The sequence below is a fragment of the Pantherophis guttatus genome, chromosome 1 (assembly GCF_059756535.1).
Source record: "Pantherophis guttatus breed Tessera chromosome 1, ASM5975653v1, whole genome shotgun sequence".
NCBI classification, from domain to species: domain Eukaryota; kingdom Metazoa; phylum Chordata; class Lepidosauria; order Squamata; family Colubridae; genus Pantherophis; species Pantherophis guttatus.
Window position 1 is genome coordinate 325,761,183 of NC_142063.1, and position 19,830 is coordinate 325,781,012.

At 44.8% G+C, this 19,830-nt stretch overlaps 2 protein-coding genes across 2 annotated transcripts; both read right to left on the reverse strand.

Moving 5' to 3' along the window:
- Positions 1-11,648: 11,648 nt before the first annotated feature.
- On the reverse strand, positions 11,649-12,403 carry LOC117667566 (claudin-4-like). Its single transcript, XM_034421019.3, has one exon. The coding sequence runs from the start codon at positions 12,401-12,403 to the stop codon at positions 11,753-11,755; it is 651 nt and encodes a 216-aa protein (XP_034276910.2). The 3' UTR covers positions 11,649-11,752.
- Positions 12,404-15,984: 3,581 nt separating this feature from the next.
- Positions 15,985-18,578, reverse strand: CLDN4 (claudin 4). Its single transcript, XM_034421017.3, has one exon. The coding sequence runs from the start codon at positions 18,296-18,298 to the stop codon at positions 17,669-17,671; it is 630 nt and encodes a 209-aa protein (XP_034276908.1). The 5' UTR covers positions 18,299-18,578; the 3' UTR covers positions 15,985-17,668.
- Between the last annotated feature and the right edge of the window lie 1,252 nt (positions 18,579-19,830).

Below are 19,830 nucleotides of genomic sequence, written 5' to 3' on the forward strand. Positions count from 1 at the left end.
CGGGTGCAGTCTGTGTTGGCGGGAGGGCAGAGGTCGACCCTGAGGCCCCTCATATGTGAGGTGCCACAATTGTCGGTCCTCTCGCCCCTTTTGTTCAACATTTATGTAAAGCCGCTGGGCGAGATCATCCGTGGTTTCGGGGTGAAGTACCGCCAGTACGCTGATGACACCCAGCTGTACATCTCCACCCCGGACCACCGCAACGATGCCCGGTATCTGGAGGCCGTGCGGATCTGGATGGGGAGGAACAGGCTCAGGCTCAACCCATCCAAGACTGAGTGGCTGTGGTTTCCGACATCCCAATATAGTCAGTTGACGCCATCGCTGACTATTGGGGGTGAATCGCTGGCCCTCACGGAGAGGGCTCGCAACTTGGGTGTCCTCCTGGATTCACGGCTGTCTTTAGAAGAGCACTTGACGGCCGTGACCGGGAGGATTTTTCATCAGGTTCGCCTGATTCACCAGTTGCGTCCCTTTCTGGATTGGGTCTCCCTACACACAGTCACTCATGCCCTCATCACTTCCCGCCTGGACTACTGTAATGCTCTCTACATGGTGCTCCCCTTGAGGAGCACCCGGAGGCTCCAACTGGCGCAGAGTGCGGCCGTGCGGGTGGTTATGGGAGCAACATGGCGCTCCCTTATGACACCTCTCCTGCGCGAGCTGCACTGGCTCCCGGTGGTCTTCCAGGTGCGCTTCAAGGTTTTGGTCACCACCTTTCGAGCGCTCCATGGCTTAGGACCTGGTTATTTACGGGACCGCCTACTACCACAAACAGCCTCCCACCGGCCGGTACGCTCTCATAGAGAGGGGCTCCTCCGGGTGCCATCAGCCAAACAATGTTAACTGGCGGCCCCCAGGGGGAGAGCCTTCTCTGTGGGGGCACCCACTATCTGGAACGAGCTCCCCCCAGAGATACGGAGGATCCCGGATCTGCGCACTTTCCGCCCTGCTCTTAAGACCCTCCTATTCCAGCAAGCCGGCCTGGCCTAATTTTCTCCCCTGTTTTAAAATTCTTTTAAATCAAAATTTTAATCTGTTTTTAATTATTGGGATTTTTAATTGTCTCGGGCTAAATTATTTAATCTGGTTTTAATTATGTTTCTAACTTTTGTATCTATGTATTTTATTTTGTGCCTGTTCACCGCCCTGAGTCCTTCGGGAGTAGGGCGGTATATAAATTTAATAAAAACAAAAACAAAACAAACAAAACAATACCGATGGCGCTAGAGACAATCAGGTTCCAAAAACAATTTATATTTCTATGGGGCCAAAAATACTAGCGGCAGTGATGGCCAATGCTAGGATGGTTTTAAAGAAGCTTTAGAAGAAGAGGAAATGCATGTGATGAGTAACACCTAGCAATTAAAACTATACGGAATCTCCCTGTTGAGAAATAGTCTGCTTTTTAATGTCATTTGCTGGACTTCCAAGGGAAGAAGATGGCCATCTTTGTGTCACCGCTGGAAGCAGGATGCTGCCTCAGACCTTTTCAGCCTGCTGGGTACTTATATTTACACCTCAACTGGAATGAGTGGTTTGGACACATTCCTTTGAGAGGCGTTCCAGGGGCTATATTCATAGAAGTGGGCGAGGCCAGGACAAAGAAGCACGTAAGGACCGAACAATTTAAATTTAAATGATGTTAAATCAATTAAATGCTGCTACGGTGAATACTCCCCACATAGTTAATAATTTCCATCCTCTGTCTCACTAAAAATTACAATTGCACTGTGGCTCTGAGAGGAGGTTTGGAGACTTTAGGGGACCACACAGGGCTTAGGATGTTTACCTGTAGACTACGCCTTGCAGACTGCCTTGAATGTAATTATTCCCAACTTTGAAAGAGATGCAGTGCTCTGAATGGTTTACCATCTCTGCTCGTTCCACAGTGGATGGGGATGTGTGGACATAAAAACAAAATTTCAGGGGATGCGTGAACATGAGGGAAAAAAACAGTTTTAAAAACTTACAGCTGGCCCCAATTTGGCAGCATCATTTGAAGGGAGGCTCCCATTCCCCAAGAGTAGTTGTATAGCAAGGGTCTCCAACTCCCAGGCTGCAGCCCACTGCTGGGCCCCAGTCTGTTTGGAGCCAGGCCACAGAAGTAATGGGTGAATGTGCACACATGCACATACACAGAGCCGTATTTGTGAAAGCGGCATGCACACACACACAAAACCTTCCCCTCTCCCCCCACCACCGTTGCCACCACCTCAGCCGGTCCACCAAGCGGAAAGATTGGAGACCAATGTTGTATAGTACTGTAGTAATAGTAGTGTAGGTAGTCCTTGACTTACAACCATTAGTTTAATGACCGTTCAGAGTTACAATGGCACTGAAAAAAGTGACTTAGGACCAGTTTTCACACTTAACACCATTGTAACATCCCTGTGGTCACGTGATCAAATTCGGGCACTTGACAACTGACATGTATTTATGACAATGGAATTGTCCTGGGTTCCTGTGATCACGATTTGTGACTTTCCCAGCTGGCTTTTGACAGGCAAAGTTAATGGGGAGGGGGGGAGCCAGAATTGCTTAATGACTACACAATTCACTTAATGCAGTGATTCGCTTAACAACTGTTCAAAATGGCCATAAAATGGAGCACAATTCACTTAGTAATTGTCTTGCTTAGCAACAGGAAGTTTGGGCTCCATTGCGGTCATAAGTTGAGGACTACCTGTATAATTTTTGCAACCAAGAGATCATCGTCATGAAATGGAACAGCATTGAATCCCAAAGTAAAAGTGATTAGGGCAGAATATTTGGAATGTCCCCTCCCCACTAAACAAGTTGAAATAAGGTCCATGAAAATTGAGAGTGCTTGTCAAAAATGGTTTTGCTTTCTTTGAAACCTGGAGAGCTCTGAGTGGCCAGGCTGGTTTCTCCCTCCAGGAAGCAAAAGAATTTATGGGGAGGCAGACCGATAGGAGAGGAAGGAAAAGATGGCTTAAGCGCTGAGCTGCCTTCAATAAAGTTTGGACTTGTGGACAATGGACCATCAAACTAATCATGGAGGCTTAGACTGATATACCTACAGACTTGTTCATGCAGAAGTTGCAACCCAGTTAATGCCAGGTGCATTCATGCAATCACACACTTGGACAAAGTTGGTTCAAGTTAACTTTAGATTTGGGAGTTTTTTAGAGCAGTGATGCTCAACCTTTCCGGCTTGGTGGTCCAGCAGGAGGGAGAGGGAATGGTTCTATGTGAATGGGAGGCGCGTATGCGAGCACATGCAACTCCATTTGACAAGAGGCAGGTGCGCGTGCCTGCCATTTACACAAATGGAGCTTCACGAGTGAGCATGAGGCCCCGTTGCTCACACAAATGGAGCTTCATGGTTTCAAACGGTCTGCAGCAGGGGCGAAATTCAAAATGTTTCTCTACCAGTGGGTAGAGCCATGCCGGTGGGCGTGGCTTGGTAGGTGTGGCAGGGGAAGGATACTGCAAAATTTCCATTCCTACCCCACTCCAGGGGAAGGATACTGCAAAATCCCCATTCCCTCCCCACTCCAGGGGAAGGATACTGCAAAATCCCCATTCCCTCCCCACTCCTGGGGGAAGGATATAGCAAAATCTCCATTCCCACCCCACTTTGGGGCCAGCCAGAGGTGGCATTTGCTGGTTCTCCAAACTACTCAAAATTTCTGCTACCGGTTCTCCAGAACCTGTCAGAACCTGCTGGTTTTCACCCCTGCTTTAATGTCATAAAATGTTTTATAAAACTTGCCAAACTTTAATTCCATGGAAGTCATAGATCCCAGATTTTGTATGCACCCTGTAAATTACTCCATGTGAAGTATCTGTGGTTCAAAACGTTTTACCCTATGATGCGTCATGTCACCCAGTTAAAGTTAGGAGAGTTTTTGTAGTGTACGGATTTCAGAAAATGGGTTAATTCAGTAATCAAGATAAAAATGTTTGGCGAACAGAGCCTAGTATACAAATCTAAGGCACTGCAAACCTTAAGTTGTTCCCAAAATGATCGGAATACAGCAAGGGTGGGTTCTACTTACTTTTACTACTGGTTCGCAGTGGGGCCGCGCGCACACTCTTTTGCGCAAGCGCAGAAGCATTTTGATGACGTCGGGGTCAGTGGGCGGAGCCTCCCGCTGGTTTTACTACCGGTTCTATAGTACCGGTGCGAACCGGGGGCAACCCATCACTGGGTTGATACAAGGAAAGTACAATTTATTTAATTAACATTCAATATAATTTAATTTTTGTCCTGCCCTTCTCCATGTTTCGTCATGTGTTGCTTCCCTTCCTGCACATTCTACTTACAGGCCAAGGGTTAGATTTTAGTCTCATAAAGAAAAGCACAGTCACACCCCGTATGTACAGTACAGCTGTCCTGTTTTCTGCCAACAGAACAATGGATGGACCCTTTTGGCAAAGATCTTGATAAATATTGCTTTTCTCAGACATACAATTAGAATTGCTTGTGCAACTGAATGAAAATTCCTTTCAGGAAGTTCTTAGCCAGTTGAACTCCTTGTCTAGAAACCACTTCCTCCTCTTGAGACAATATCACTTCAACGCGGTTTCATTTAAAAAGTAACCGTCATTCTTGCTTCAGTTTGCGCCTAGTTTATGAGGCTTTTAAATTTCTGCTTGTTCTTTTCCATTCGTAACTGTTTGTTTTAAACTATCAAAGTGCGCAAGGTGGATCACATGTCCCTTCGGTGCAAGGTGACCCTTAATTGAGAGGAGGCAAAGAAACGGATGTTATGCAAATCTTGTTGGACTCGACAGTTAAGGGGACGTCCGCAAAACACCAACGCCTGATCAGAAGAAAGATTTGAAGCAAAATAACACAAGAAAAGGAGAACAGAAGGATTACTAGGATGGGAGATTCTGAGCTGGGTGGATGGGTTGCCCTCACAACAAATTATTTGATAAGTCATATTTGTTTTAAAGGCAAACAGAGGTTATCCTAGATCAGAGGTGGGCAACTGTGGCCCTTTTACAAGCTGTGGATTCAACTCCCAGAATTCTGCTTAGCTGTCTCAGGAATTCTGGGAGTTGAAGTCCACAGGTTGTAAAAGGGCCATGGTTGCCCACCTGTCCTAAATAAATAGACCTTTGGTCTGATCCAATAACACTTTTCAATATCATACTTTCTCCACTAGATTTTTTTTTTTACACCTGAACAGCTTTTTCCACATTGAGATCATTTTCTACTTGCATCTAACCCACGGGGGAAATATTCCCCATCAACCCCTTTTTCTGATGTTATCTCACAATATTGCCTTTATTTCATCCTCAAACCATATCTGAGGCAGCTATAAATGTGCTTTTAACAGATTTAACAGATTAACAGAGTTGGAAGGGACCTTGTAGGTCATCTAGTCCAGTGGTTCTCAACCTTCCTAATGCTGCAACCCTTTAATACAGTTCCTCATGTTGTGGTGACCCCCAACCATAAAATTATTCCTAAAACCATTGAAAAAATGTGTTTTCCGATGGTCTTAGGCAACCCCTGTGAAAGGGTCATTCGACCCCCAAAGGGGTCCCGACCCACAGGTTGAGAACCACTGATCTAGTCCAACCCCCCGCCCAAGCAGGAGACCCTATACCGCTGACTCTATGTTTAAGTAGTGTTTTTTCTCTTAATCAGGCAGCAACCTATGGTTGTTTTGATACAGATAATCCTCAGTTTATGATCCCAATCGGGACTGGAACTTCCACTGCTGAGTGAGGCAGCTATAATTTCATGATTTTATGTGCTGCAGTCTTTAAGTGAATCTGGCTTCCCTGTTGACTTTGCTTGCCAGGAACTCCCTGGCAAAAGGTTGCAAAAGGTGATCACGTAACTCTGGGATGCTGCAACTGCATAAATACAAGTGCTTGAATTTTGGTTATGTGACTTCAGGGATGCTGCAAGAATCATAATTGAGAGAACTGGTTGTAAATCTCTTTCTTTAGCACCTTTGCTAAACCAATTGTTGTAAACTGAGGACTACTTGTAGGTGCAGTCTGCTTTGCTTCACTAACCATTTTGTTATTGGCACAATCAGGTGACCACTGGGATTGGCCACTTTAGACTGCAGTGGGCACACCCCTTCCTTTCATGTCTTTGGTGCTTTTTTTCCCATTACTCACTTTGGGCAGTGAGTAATTCCAGTTATTTCAAATGAGGTTCTCAATTTTGCACATTTTGGAGGGCCAATTTTGAATGTGGGATCCTATATCAGCTATTTAAAAAAAAAAAAAAAAACATTTATACCACCCTTCTCCCGAAGGACTCAGGGCGGTGAACAGCCAGAATTAAAATATATACAATATGAAAATTAAAATAATTTAAAAATAATTAAATCAATTTGGCTTCCCCAATTTAAAACCCCTTACCCATAAAATTAACCAATTAAAAATTTTAAGCCAGCCCGGCTTGCTGAAATAAGAAAGTCTTCAGCGCCCGACGGAAAGTATGGAGGTCCGGGATCAGTCGTATCCCTGGGGGTAGCTCGTTCCAGAGGGCGGGTGCACCCACAGAGAAGGCTCTCCCCCTGGGGACCACCAGTCAACATTGCTTGACCGATGGCACCCTGAGGAGACCCTTGCTGTGGGAGCATATTGGCCGGTGGGAGGTTATCGGTGACAGAAGGTGGTCTCGTAGATACCCAGGCCCTAAACCATGGAGCGCTTTAAAGATGAGAACCAACACCTTGAAGCGCACCCTGAAGACCACCGGAAGCTAGTGCAGCTCGCGCTGGAGAGGTGTTACATGGGAGCGCCATGTCGCCCCCATAATCACCCGCGCGGCTGCATTCTGGACCAGTTGGAGCCTCCGGGTGCTCCTCAAGGGGAGCCCCATGTAGAGAGCATTACAGTAGTCCAGGCGGGAAGTAACGAGGGAATGAGTGACCGTGCATAAGGAGTCCCGATCCAGAAAGGGGCGCAACTGGCGTATCAGGCAAACCTGATAAAAAGCCCCCCAGGCCATGGCCGTCATATGCTCTTCTAAAGATAGCTGTGCATCCAGGAGGATGCCCAAGTTACGAGCCCTCTCCGTGGGGGCCAATGACTTGCCCCCAATAGCCAGCAATGGCACCAGCTGGCTATATCGGGACGCCAGCAACCACACCACTCGGTCTTGGAGGGGTTGAGTCGGAGCCTGTTCCTCCCCATCCAGACCCGCACGGCCTCCTGGCACTGGGACATCACTTCAAGGGCATCATTGGGGTGGTCTGGGGTGGAGATGTACAGCTGAGTGTCATCAGCGTACAGATGGCACTGCACCCCAAAACCACGGATGATCTCACCCAGCAGCTTCACATAAATGTTGAACAGGAGAGGCGAGAGGACTGACCCTTGCGGCACCCCACAAACAAGGTGCCTTGAGGTCGACCTCTGCCCCCCTGCCAACACGGACTGCGACTGGTCGGAGCGATAGGAGGAGAACCACCGTAACATGGTGCCTCCCACTTCCAACCCCCCCAGCCGGCGCAGCATGATACCATGGTCGATGGTATCAAAAGCCGCTGAAAGGTCTAATAGGACCAGAACAGAGGAGCAACCCCTGTCCCGAGCCCTCCAGAGATCATCAACCAATGCGACCAATGCCGTTTCCATGCTGTACCCAGGCCTGAAGCCGGACTGGAATGGATCTAGATAAACAGTTTCATCCAGGTACTGCGGGAGCTGTCACACAACCACACTCTCAACAATCTTCGCCACAAAGCGAAGGTTGGAGACTGGACAGTAGTTTGCCAAAACAGCCGGGTCAGAGAGGGCTTCTTGAGGAGGGGCCTCACCACCGCCCCTTTCAAGGCGGGAGGCAGGAAACCCTCATTCAAAGAAGCATTTATAATCCTCTGGAGCCAGCCTCGTGTAACCTCCCGGGTAGCCAGCACCAGCCAGGAGGGACACGGGTCCAATAAACATGTGGTTGCGTTCAACCTCTCCAGCATCCTGTCCATGTCCTCGGGAGTCACAGGGTCAAACATCCCAGATAACATTCTCAAGACCCACATCGGACATCTCACCTGAACCCACCCAGTCAGAGTCCAAGCCTTCCCGAATTTGAGCGATTTTATCGTGCAGATAACACGCAAAATCCTCAGCTCGCCCTTGCAAGGGGTCTTTCCATGCTCCCAGGTGGAGAAGGGAGCGGGTCACCCTAAACAGGGCAGCTGGGCGGTTATCTGCCAACGCGATAAGAGCAGAAAAGTAGTTACACTTTGCCGCTTTTATCGCCACTAAATAGGTCTTGATATAAGACCTCACTAGTATTTGGTCGGATTCGGAACGACTAGCCCTCCAACTACTCTCTAGGTGTCTTTTCTGGCGCTTCATCTCCCTCAGCTCCTTGGAGAACCAAGGAGCTGGGCAGGTTCGGCGCCGGGTCAGAGGCCGCAAAGGCACAACCCGATCTAAAGTACCAGCGGCCGCCCTATCCCAGGCGGCCACCAGGTCTTCTGTCGAGTCGTGACCCAGACTCTCAGGAAATGGCCCAAGTTCCATTTGGAACCTATCAGGATCCATCAGGCGCCTGGGGCGGAACCACCTAGTCAGGTCCGCCTCCCTGCGATGGGGTGTAACGGTCAGAAAGTCAAGCCTAAGGAGAGAATGGTCTGACCATGACAAGGGTTCTATGGTATCTAGGCCATTCAACCACTGACCAGAGACAAAAACCAAGTCCAGAGTGTGTCCTCCTATGTGAGTAGGGCCATGAATTAACTGGGTCAGAAAGCTATTGGGAGATGGTTGGCAGTTCTAAAAATTGGCTAGCTCTATTTCCATCGTCTCTCTGACATCACATCTGTTAAATGGGGTTAGGAGCTGGCTGAGTGCTTCTTCAAAGAAAGCCCAACTAACAACTGAACTAACAACTAACAACTGAACAAAGAGATGAGGGGGAACTGTGTGACCAAGCAGAATAGCTGTCTGTCTGCCCCTGTCAACTTCAAAATGCACACGGCCTCCTTTCAGCTATTAGGTTTATTTTGACCTCATTCCAGTGGTGGGTTTCAAAATTTTTTACTACCGGTTCTGTGGGTGTGGCTTGGTGGACGTGGCAGGGGAAGGATACTCTAAAATCTCCATTCCCACCCCACTCCAGGGGAAGGTTACTGCAAAATCCCCATTTCCTCCCGATCAGCTGGGACTTGGGAGGTAGAGAATAGATGGGGGCAGGGCCAGTCAGAATTGTTACTACCGGTTCTCCAAACTACTCAAAATTTCTGCTACCGGTTCTCCAGAACTGGTCAGAACCTGCTGAAACGCACCTCTGCCTCAATCATTCAAAACATTCGTGCAAAACTAGAAACATGTTTTGACTGAGAACTAAATCCCCCAATTTTGTCATCCATCAAAACTCCCTCCCTCCTCACATCTTTTCCCCATCTTACATTAAGGAGAATGGCTGGTGGATTTTATTCCATGGGTTGGAGATGTTTAGTGGGAGGAGAAGGGAGGAAAGTCAAAGGAAAGAACCAATCCCATTCCTTAATGTTCTGTGCTCATGATCAATCAGGACCCTACTACAGGTACAACAGTTCATTTAGTGAGTATTCCAAGTTACAACAGCACTGGGAAAAAAATGACTTATGATTATTTTTCACAGTTACACCCTTTCCAACATCCCCATGATCATATGATCAAAATTCAGATGCTTGGCAACTGGTTCATACTTATGACCGTCGCTGTGTCCCAAGATCATGTGATCACCTTTTGCGACATTCTGACAAGCAAAATCAATGGGGAGGCCAGATTCGCTTAACAACCGATATACTGTATAATAACAGACCTCCGGATTTTTCGTCGGGCCCTGAAAACTTATTTATTTCAACTAGCTGGGCTGGCTTGAGCTAAATTTTAAATTGATTTTAAATTGGGTTGTTTTAATTTACGGCCAGAATATTTAATTATTTTAATACTGTTTTTTAATTTTGTATGCTTTGTTTTTACTTAGGCTGTGCACCGCCCTGAGTCCTATTTGGAGAAGGGCGGTATAGAAATTTAAACAAACAAATAAATAAATAAATACTAACTTATCAACTGCAGTTATTCACTCTACAAGTGAATGTGGCAAGAAAGGTCGTAAAACGGGGCCAAACTCACTTAACAAACATCTCATTTAGCAATTGAAATTTTGGGCTCAATTGTGGTCGTAAGTCAAGGGCTACCTCTACACGGCACCAATTGGCTTTGGATGCAGGAGGTGGATCCACATTAGTCCAGCAAATGTTATCTGGTGTAGGTTTCTGCTGACTCAAAGATTGGTAGCTTCAGCAGTGGGGAAAGGTCCTAATTTGTATGTAGAGCCTGAAGGGCTCAAGGCAACTCTTACTTAAAAAATGTCCAGGCCAGAGTTAGGCAACCTGATGCCAAGGAATTGCTTGGTATCAAGCAGAGTCCTCATCCCACCCAATACATCCTACACTGGGAGCTGCAAAATCAGACACTAACTTCTGGCTCTTTCTCTCCCCTTCTCCAGAATATTTCTCAGTCTTAGGAAGATGCTATAATATTCTTGGAAAACAAAAAGAGTGGATGTCTGTTCCCCAGTGTTTTCTGTGGAAATGAGTCCACATACACAGACAAGAATGCAAGAAGAAATGTTGAGGTGTTAAGAAAAAGGCACCTGATGAATACTCACCTATCCACCGTGGCAGCCTTGATCTACACAGTATCTCTCTCATCATCTATCTATATCTATCCAATTTGTATGCCACTCAGCCCCAAACAATTTTGGAACTAGCCAAGCCTTACATCATGCTCTTAAATTTATGTCTCCTGGACCCAAAAAAAAAACGTTGCCAAAGCCTGAGTTCACTCATCTTTCTGATACAATTCTTGGCATATCATCAAACCACAGCACTCAATTGAGGAAACTCTCACGTATCACGAAATAATACTTCTTTGTCAAATCAAAATGTTACAAACGGCTGGAGTGAACTTTCTCTTGGTGTCACATGTCATGTCAATGTGTGCTTCGCGTCGACAGGCCTGACAGCCAATTGGCAAGGCAAGATTTATGTTCTGTGACATCATTGCATCTGAGGAGTCCTTTTTGCCAGCCAAGCCTTCTTTCTCAAGGCTTGGAGTAAGGCGGGGGAGGGGTAGCTTTTCCAAGAAATACACGGGCAAACAATTAATACACGGGCAAACAATAGATACAAACTCAAAGTAAGCCGCTCCAAACTCAGTTGCAGAAAATTCGACTTCAGCAACAGAGTGGTCAATGCCTGGAATGCACTACCTGACTCTGTGGTTTCATCCCCAAACCCCCAAAACTTTAACCTTAGACTGTCTACTGTTGACCTCACCCCATTCCTAAGAGGTCTGTAAGGAGGCGTGCCAGAGGTGGGTTTCAGCAGGTTCTGACTGGTTCTGGAGAACCAGTAGCGGAAATTTTGAGTAGTTCAGAGAACTGAAATTCTGACTGGCCCCGCCCCCATCTATTCTCTGCCTCCCAAGTCCTAGCTGATCAGGAGGAAATGGAGATTTTACAGTATCCTTCCCCTGCCATGCCCACCAAGCCATGCCCACCAAGCCACACCCACAGAACTGGTAGTAAAAAAAATTGAAACCCACCACTGGAGCATGCATAAGCGCACCAACGTGCCTACCGTCCCTGTCCTGCTGCTCCCATTTATTCATACTCATTTCTTATGTATATACTTATACCTGTTTATACTTATATGTTTATATGTTATGTTCATACTTATACTTGTTTTCTCACACAGGCTTGACAAACTAAATAAATAAAATAAAATAAAATAAAATAAAAGAAGGGTCATACATAGTCTTTGCGGGCATAGCTACTGGCAGAAGGGTGTCTTCCTGTCCAATATCTCATTGGATAGGATTTATTGTCCTCCTTTGGAGGAACGAAGCAACAGAACGTGCCTCCACCAAGGATCAGGAAAGCACTAGCTGCCCAACCTATGTAAAGTGAAATACCCAGCTCTCTCTTCAGGGCCTCAGGAATGAGTGGGTTATAGAAGTTGCTGACAATGTTCCTTGCTGACCAAGAGACAGGAAAGAGGAGCGCCATTCCAGCTAGGATGAACACCACACCAGCTATCCTCAAAACTTTGGCTTTGGTATTTGGGTCTTCTACGAAGCGGGTGCACCTTGCTCCAGAGATGGCAATCAGGAGAGCCAGGAAAGACATGGCGATGGAGACCACCACCAAGGCGCGGGTGGTTTGTAGGTCTGCTGGTAGATCAAGTAGGGAGTCGTAGACCTTGCATTGCATCTGACCAGTGCTTTCATAAACACAGTTCATCCACAGTCCCTCCCAGAAGACCTGTGCCACAATGATGTTGGATCCGATGAAAGCCGTCACCTTCCACATGGGCAGGGCACAAGCCAAAATAGAGCCCAGCCAGCCCAGGATAGACAGTGCCAGCCCAACTAGCTGCAGGGCCAAGGTTGCCATCATGCTCCCACCTGCTGGAAACAGAATCCTGATTGATTAGGATGAAAGCAGCACCCATTAGCTAGGACATATGCAGGTAACCCACAAAAAGGATCTTAGTCTTATATAAGGACAGGAAGGGAAAGTACTGGTATGTTGCATTCCTCGGCACAAAGAGCTAATATTTACAGATACATCCTCAAACCCCCATAACTTTAACCTTAAACTGTCTACCGTGGACCTCAACCTATTCCTAAGAGGTCTGTAAGGGGCATGCATAAGCGCACCAGTGTGCCTACCGTCCCTGTCCTACTGTCCCCTTTTATTTGTACCCATTTCCTGTGTTCATCTCCATGTTTATCTGTTATCTCATACATGTTTGACAAACTAAATAAATAAAATAAATAAAATGACTCAAGATACATTTTCAGAGAATTCCTTTTGTGTAAATTAAAACTATACATTCAACAGTTTTGAAGTTTCTGAGAAAGTGAAATTGATCTGAACGAAGGACCGGATCCTAAAACCTTTCTTTTTTTTCTTTTTTCTTTTTTTGTAATTCATGTAGAACACTTATTGGTCCAGGCTTAATTAAGAGTGTCCCTGTTGATTGATGCTAAGTCAGCTCTACAACGTAATTGTTAGGGGATATCGGAATTTGGGATTTTTTCCTATCTTTTGGAACTGCTGAGCCGCTAGGAATGGGATTATAAACTTTAGGACAAAATAGCTGCATCGTTTTGCAAAAAAAAAAACCTGGAAAAACAAAATACAAAGAACTTGTTCCTACAGTCGGTTATGGTGCAGAGGGGTAGCAAAGCCTCAAAGCAAACCCACGCCCAGGGAACCAACCCCCAACCCCCCACCCAGCCCAGCACACAGGCTTTTCTTGCTCATTGAGAAATCTCCCCAGGCCAAGTAGGCAATTTTCATAACCCCCATTCAATAGTTAGCTAACACCTTGGACAGCCTCTGTCTTTTACCCCAAAACAAGACTCAGTGCAGAAAAGGCAGAACGGGGTAGAACTTAACTACCTCTAGATGATCTTCCATTAAATTTAATTCAATGCAACATTTCGGGATACTGAGGGAGCGGCGGAATGAGGCAACAAAGCCAGTTAATTTGCTTCCTGTTTAGTGGTTTGCTCTGGGATGCTGTCTCAACACTGACCAAGGAATCAGAAGCCTGTTTTTCCAGTGGCCCCACCTGCCCAGCTGCTATGTCTCCCTTTTCAGCGCCTCCATACTATGATGGAGATGCTTTCTTACCCAACACCTTCAATGTTGTGATACTCCTGCAGCCAGAAGGAAATAATAATAATCACCCACCCTGCCTTGTTTGTTCCCCATTCAGAATCTGAACTGCAGATTTCTCTGCTGTGCATTTTGAAGACAATCCCGGGGCAGGTATATTCATCCCAGCCCTCCACCTCCATTACTGGGGTGAAAAGGCTGGCCTCCCACTTCATTTTGGCACTCAATTTTGTGGTTTTTCTCAGGGGTGAAGTCCAGCAGGTTCTGACAGGTTCTGAAGAACCGGTAACGGAAATTTTGAGTAGTTTGGAGAACCGGCAAATGCCATCTCTGGCTGGCCCCAGAGTGGGGTGGGAATGGGGATTTTGCAATATCCTTCCCCCAGGAGTGGGGAGGGAATGGAGATTTTGCAGTATCCTTCCCCTGCCACGCCCACCAAGCCACACCACACCCACCAAGCCATGCCCACAGAACCGGTGGTAAAAAAATTTGGATTTCACCACTGGTTTTTCTCTCTGTGTTCAAGCACACTTTGGAGTACGGACCTGTGTTGTATATACCAATGTCCCTGGACTAGAACCACCCAGATGTGCTAAGACTATAAGATTTTTAGAACTCCCAACCAGCGTTTCCCTCAGAATGCTGAGAACTGTCCCAAAATATACAGAATTGTTGTATCATCTTATATGCTTTGCTATTCTTTTTCACTACTTTTTACTATTTTGTTTTGGTATATAAATATATTTTAAAAATAGTATGCTGCCTTGAGGTACGTGCCATGACATGCATAAGTATTTTAAACAAATCAATTAATTATTCTCCTCAGTTTGCAAAGTCCAAACAGCTGCTCCCTCTGCTGTAGCCATAACTTCAAAATAAAATGACTCACCACTTCCTAAGGTGCAGTATACCGATTAGCATTTGGAGTTTTGTATAAAACAATGACTGTGTTTTCACAATATGCTTAACTTAATTAATTCTGGCTATAAACTAGCCAAGGAGGCTGGGTTTGTACAATTTATTTATTTATTTATTTATTTATTTATTTATTTATTTATTTATTTATTTATTTATTTATATTTCTATACCGCCCTACTTCCGAAGGACTCAGGGCGCTGAACTTATATTATATTATATATATTTATATGCAACCCAAGACAATTTCTCTTCATTCAATATGGCCCATGCAAGCCAAAATGTTGGACACCCACGGTTTCTAGTTTTGACTGGTTGGGTTAAGCATGTAATGTGAATCACCCCAAAACTGACAGTCTAGTGTCTAGACATATTTATATGGAACTAAGACCCTTTGAGTTAATTAGCCAGATAATATACCTAACCCAAGTTAATAAAACACAATTACTATTGACAATATAGCATGATACATTTCAACCCATGAGTCATTTTATGTTTTAATTTGGTGGATTGGTTTATATAACACACTAAAGTAATGAAGAGTTGCCCCATACCATATTTAATAACAAATTATCTTTCCTATTTTTGATCATCTAGAATGTTGTGCAAACTGATCTAATGTGTACAATTCTTCTCTTAATTGTAGATGGACAGATAGCATGTTAGAAACCTATAAACTATAAAAAGTGACTGACAATTTCCAGCTGGACAGATATTTATTCTACATTATACATAAACTGTATGTAGATCTCATTTCTACTAGAAATAGTGGCCATTAGATCTGATTTACAAAAATCTGGACAGACCACTAGATGATAGCTTGGTGCTCCAAATCATGGAATCTGGAAGTTTGGAGACTGAATCTTGATTAATCTGGTTTTCTAGTTTTATGAAGACAAATTATCAAAAGACCAATGGGAGGATGAGGTTATCAGTGGCAATTAACCAAGATATCAAAAAAGAACATCTGGCTGTTAAGGAAGTCAGTTCTAAATTATGGATGGTGGTAAATTCTTGTTTGAAAGTGCTAATCTGCTTTGGAGTTTCTGTGCAAGATTCTGACTGGCCCAATAGATACCAGTGTGGTGGAATCAATAGTCCTTTTCTCTGATCCAGCAAACGGCTTTAAGCAGCATGACCAGTTTTTCTTTACATAGCAATCAGGCAACTTACCACCCAGCAGAAATCCATTTCAAAGGAATCAGTCATGGGCAGTAGTAAAAAAAAAAAAAATCAGCTGACAGAACAGATGATTTCCCTCTTTCTCCAATGCATAATTAACAACCCAATGTTTCAGCCACATGAACCAAGCATCTGATAATTTCACTAACCAAATGCATAGGAAAATGTCCCTAAATGATAACAAAGAACAGGTGTAAAATAAAAGTGCACTGTATAGATACATTGAATTCAAGGAAAGACAAGAGAGGCACACATGAAAAAACTCCAAGGGATTTTATTTTTGTGCTTATAATTAAAATATTTATAGACTGCTTTTACACAAGCTCAAAGCAATTGATAAACAATAACGTCTCACAAATAAAATATGAAAAACCAGTTCTAATAATGTAAGAATTGACTTTCCTTTCTTTCTTCAGCATCTCTGCAAGAGAGGAACAAGTTTGTAACACCTCTGGGCTCTGCAAATAGTACATTTGTCAAAGGAGAGCTACACACCCATCTGGAAAACTTATCAAAATCTTATTTTGGAGAGTAATTCATTCTAAATGATGGTCTGACACTCCATTAAATAATAAGAACGATAATAAAACCTGACTTCTGTCTATGCCCAGAGACATTTTTCTTCATTTCATAAGCGCCTGGATAGAACCCTGGTATTCAAAATTAGCTGAGGATAAGCTTCCAAAGAGTCTACTTCAAATCCAGCCCTGAATAGAAGAAAGGTGGAAATAGATCTTTTTAAATAGACTTGGTCCTGTTTAATACCAGTCCATCATTCCCAAATTGCCAATTGGAATTGGAGACACTCGGTATAGTGTCAACAGAATTTAGACAATACTTTTATAAAGAACAGAAATACCATCTTGGTAGCCAGTCTCAAAGTGTATTTTTTAAGATTATCTCTCCCTCAGATTAGATTTACACCTGTATTCAAGCATTCAAAACTGGTTTAACTCTGGGTTTAAATTAATCCACGCGAGACATTAAAAAGGTACATTGTTGTTATTCAATCTCTTCTCTATGTTGCAGAATTCAAATTCATATCTCTGAAGATCTCAAATAAACCGGGTCTACTTCTCCTTTCTCAACTCATTGTCTGACAGCCCAGAAACTAATTATCCCACAGTTTGAGCTTCCTCCTCCTAAACCTCCACAGCCTGCAAACCTAGATATAGTTCTGCTTAATCATTGCATCCTTTTTAAAGAGTTTGCAGCAATTTGACGAAGGTAAGTGAATGGGGGCCTTCCCAGAGAACTTCCCGTTTTCAGCAGGTATCAAAACTACCCACAAGAGTGATTGCAAAGAATGGAACACACAGTTATGGAAAGAGAGCCAGAAACCAAACTTGATGAACACTAAGACTCTTTGCTACCCAGATTTCCAAATACAAAGAGACAGCCAGCAATTAGAGGGGGCTTATACCCATGCTCTCCACCTCCACCAATGAGTGTTGTTACCAGTATTCCATACCAGGTCTATATCCACCATCAAATTCTTCTAGCCAAATGTCAAAGGTGTCTGGAAGTCCAGCAAGTACCCACCCTACTTCAAGCTTCCCTGTTGCTGCTGCATTTCATGCAGCAATTTTCATGCAGCAATTTTTCTCCAACTTTTCAGTTGAGCTGAGCTAGCTAAGATCCTGGTAAGTTTGAAGGTGACGACTCTTCCATTACTCTCACAGAAGCCAGTTTTCAGTACAGTTTGGATAGGAGCATCTGTCAGTCTCCGGTCCTTGAGAGATATTTGTTCAAACAGGTGAATGCAAGAAATGAATCCCTGCTTTCCGAATCTGGATGAAATATGCCAGGCTTCCTGCTGCTACACCGAGTCCAAAGGATGGAAAAGGACGGTTCCTCCTCACACTGAAGTCCACTTAGTCCCTAACTGCCTCCTCCATGGTGCAAAGTCCCCAAGACAGATGAGGGAGGAAAAATGGCTTAGACATAGTTGCTGGTAGGCACCGATTGAGCTGCTGTGTACTTTGTTGAATAGGGTTTCTCATGTTTGGGGGGGCAGTTGCAACACAGTAGTGCTCCTCCGAAGAGCAGCAGGCCACAGGAGGCCCAGCCAATATAGAGAGAAGTTCCCAAGTCCCGCTTTTGGCTGTCTGTGACCATGGGGTTGTAGAAGTCTCGTATGATGTTGTTTGCCGTCCAGCAAAGTGGAATCAAAAGCATGATGCTGGAGATAATGAAAATAACTCCAGCGACGATCATCACCTTGGCTTTGGTAGCTTCGTCTTCCACGCAGTTAGTGCACTTTCCTCCAATGATGGAGAAGAAGATGCCAATGACGGCCAGCACGATGGCAATGATTATCAGAGCCCGAGCAGCTTGCATGTCCTGCGGCAGTGCCAACATAGAGTCATAGACCTTGCATTGCATCTGTCCTGTGCTCTGGACCACACAGTTCATCCATAGGCCCTCCCAAATAATTTGGGCCACCACAATGTTGTTGCCTATAAAGGCTGTCACCCTCCACATTGGCAACCCACAGCAGAGGATGCTACCTAGCCATCCGATCACCGACAAGGCAATTCCCAAGACTTGCATCCCCATGGAAGCCATGGCGTTCTCCTCTTGCTTCTTGGAGCAGCTACAGCCAAGGAGGCAAAAAATTATTTAAAAGACCCCCAAACTGGAAAACGGCAACAAGAGACGGTGCAACAATACTGAGATGCGGGTGGCAAATTTGGGGAAGTTATAGGCTGCGGTGATGGGTGGAGTTTGACAGGAGCCATCCACTCTGAAGAGACAGGGAAGCTCAAACCTGTTCCCCAGGATTCCTTCTCCTCCTCCTCTCCTCTTCTTCAAAGAGGGGTTGTTATTCTCCTGGCAGAAGCGGGTTTCTCCAATCCTGACTCACCAATAAATCCCAGCCCAGAAAGGAAGATACAGCGTGAGATAAGAAGCAAAGAGTCAGAACAGAAGGTTTCCCCACCTCGTTCTTTGCTGAAATCTTTGTAGTCTGACGTAAATGTTTCATTCTTATTAAGAGCATAGAAATTGCTCAGCAAGTCTGACCCAACGTTCCTTCTAGCTCAATGTCCTACTTCCATCAGTGATCGTTCAGGTGCTTCAGGAGGTACAGAAGGAAGTCTTGCACTGATGACATTGAAGGGTCCACTGTTTCTGCCTAAAGAGACTCCAGTCAATTGTCCTAACCTACTAGTCATCAATATCAGTTCTCTTTGCAAATCGTGCTTCTGCTACAGATCACAAACTGCAGCAAGGAGGAGGATTTGCTTACCTTTCTCTAGGAGCACAAGGCTATTCACAAATAAATTTTCCCACAATAACTTTTTGAGGTAAATTGGAATGGGTGGAACTGACTCAGTGACATTTCGTGATCTTTATGGTCCAGAGGTTCCTTGGTTCTCCTTAATTCATCTGCCTAGCATCTGTTACCCTGGTGTTTGTGTTTAGAAGTCTCAAAGTGAAGAATTACTCTCTAGTCTCCACCCAGTATAATGCTGTTCTGCATGGAAGCAGTCTTCCCTTCCCACACCCTCCTTTGCAATTCAGATAGGACTGTCCCGCTCCAGGCCCTGCTTCTAGTCCAATTGCTGTGAGGGCATCACAGATGATCACCTCACCCTCAGAGGATGTGATGACCACAGGCAGCTGGGCTACACCCCTGAGAGCACCAAACTGGTTGAGCAGCAAAGGTTGCAACAAACCAAGTCTTATGGAAATAGAGGGGAAGAAACTACAGGCGAGTTTCAGTGCACTACAATACCTCTTCTCTCATAAATATGTTCCGGGTGATAGTCAGAGTCTTTGTAAGAATCATTTGTGGGAATTAACTCCAACTTTAGTGCAGTGCAAGAGTCATCGGAGGTTTTTAAGAAGAGATTGGACAACCATTTATCTGAAATGGTATAGAGTTTCCTGCTTGAGCAGGGGGTTGGACTAGAAGACCTCCGAGATCCCTTCCAACTCTGTTATTCTATGTTTCCGAGCAGATTTCACAAAAGGAACATAGGCATAGTATCATGACTCGTGAATAGTACAAACAAGGTGAAAGGAACAGATTTCTCAACAGTGTGCATGGAAAATTTCAGCAAGAACTGATCAAGCTGAGATACCATTGCTGTTCT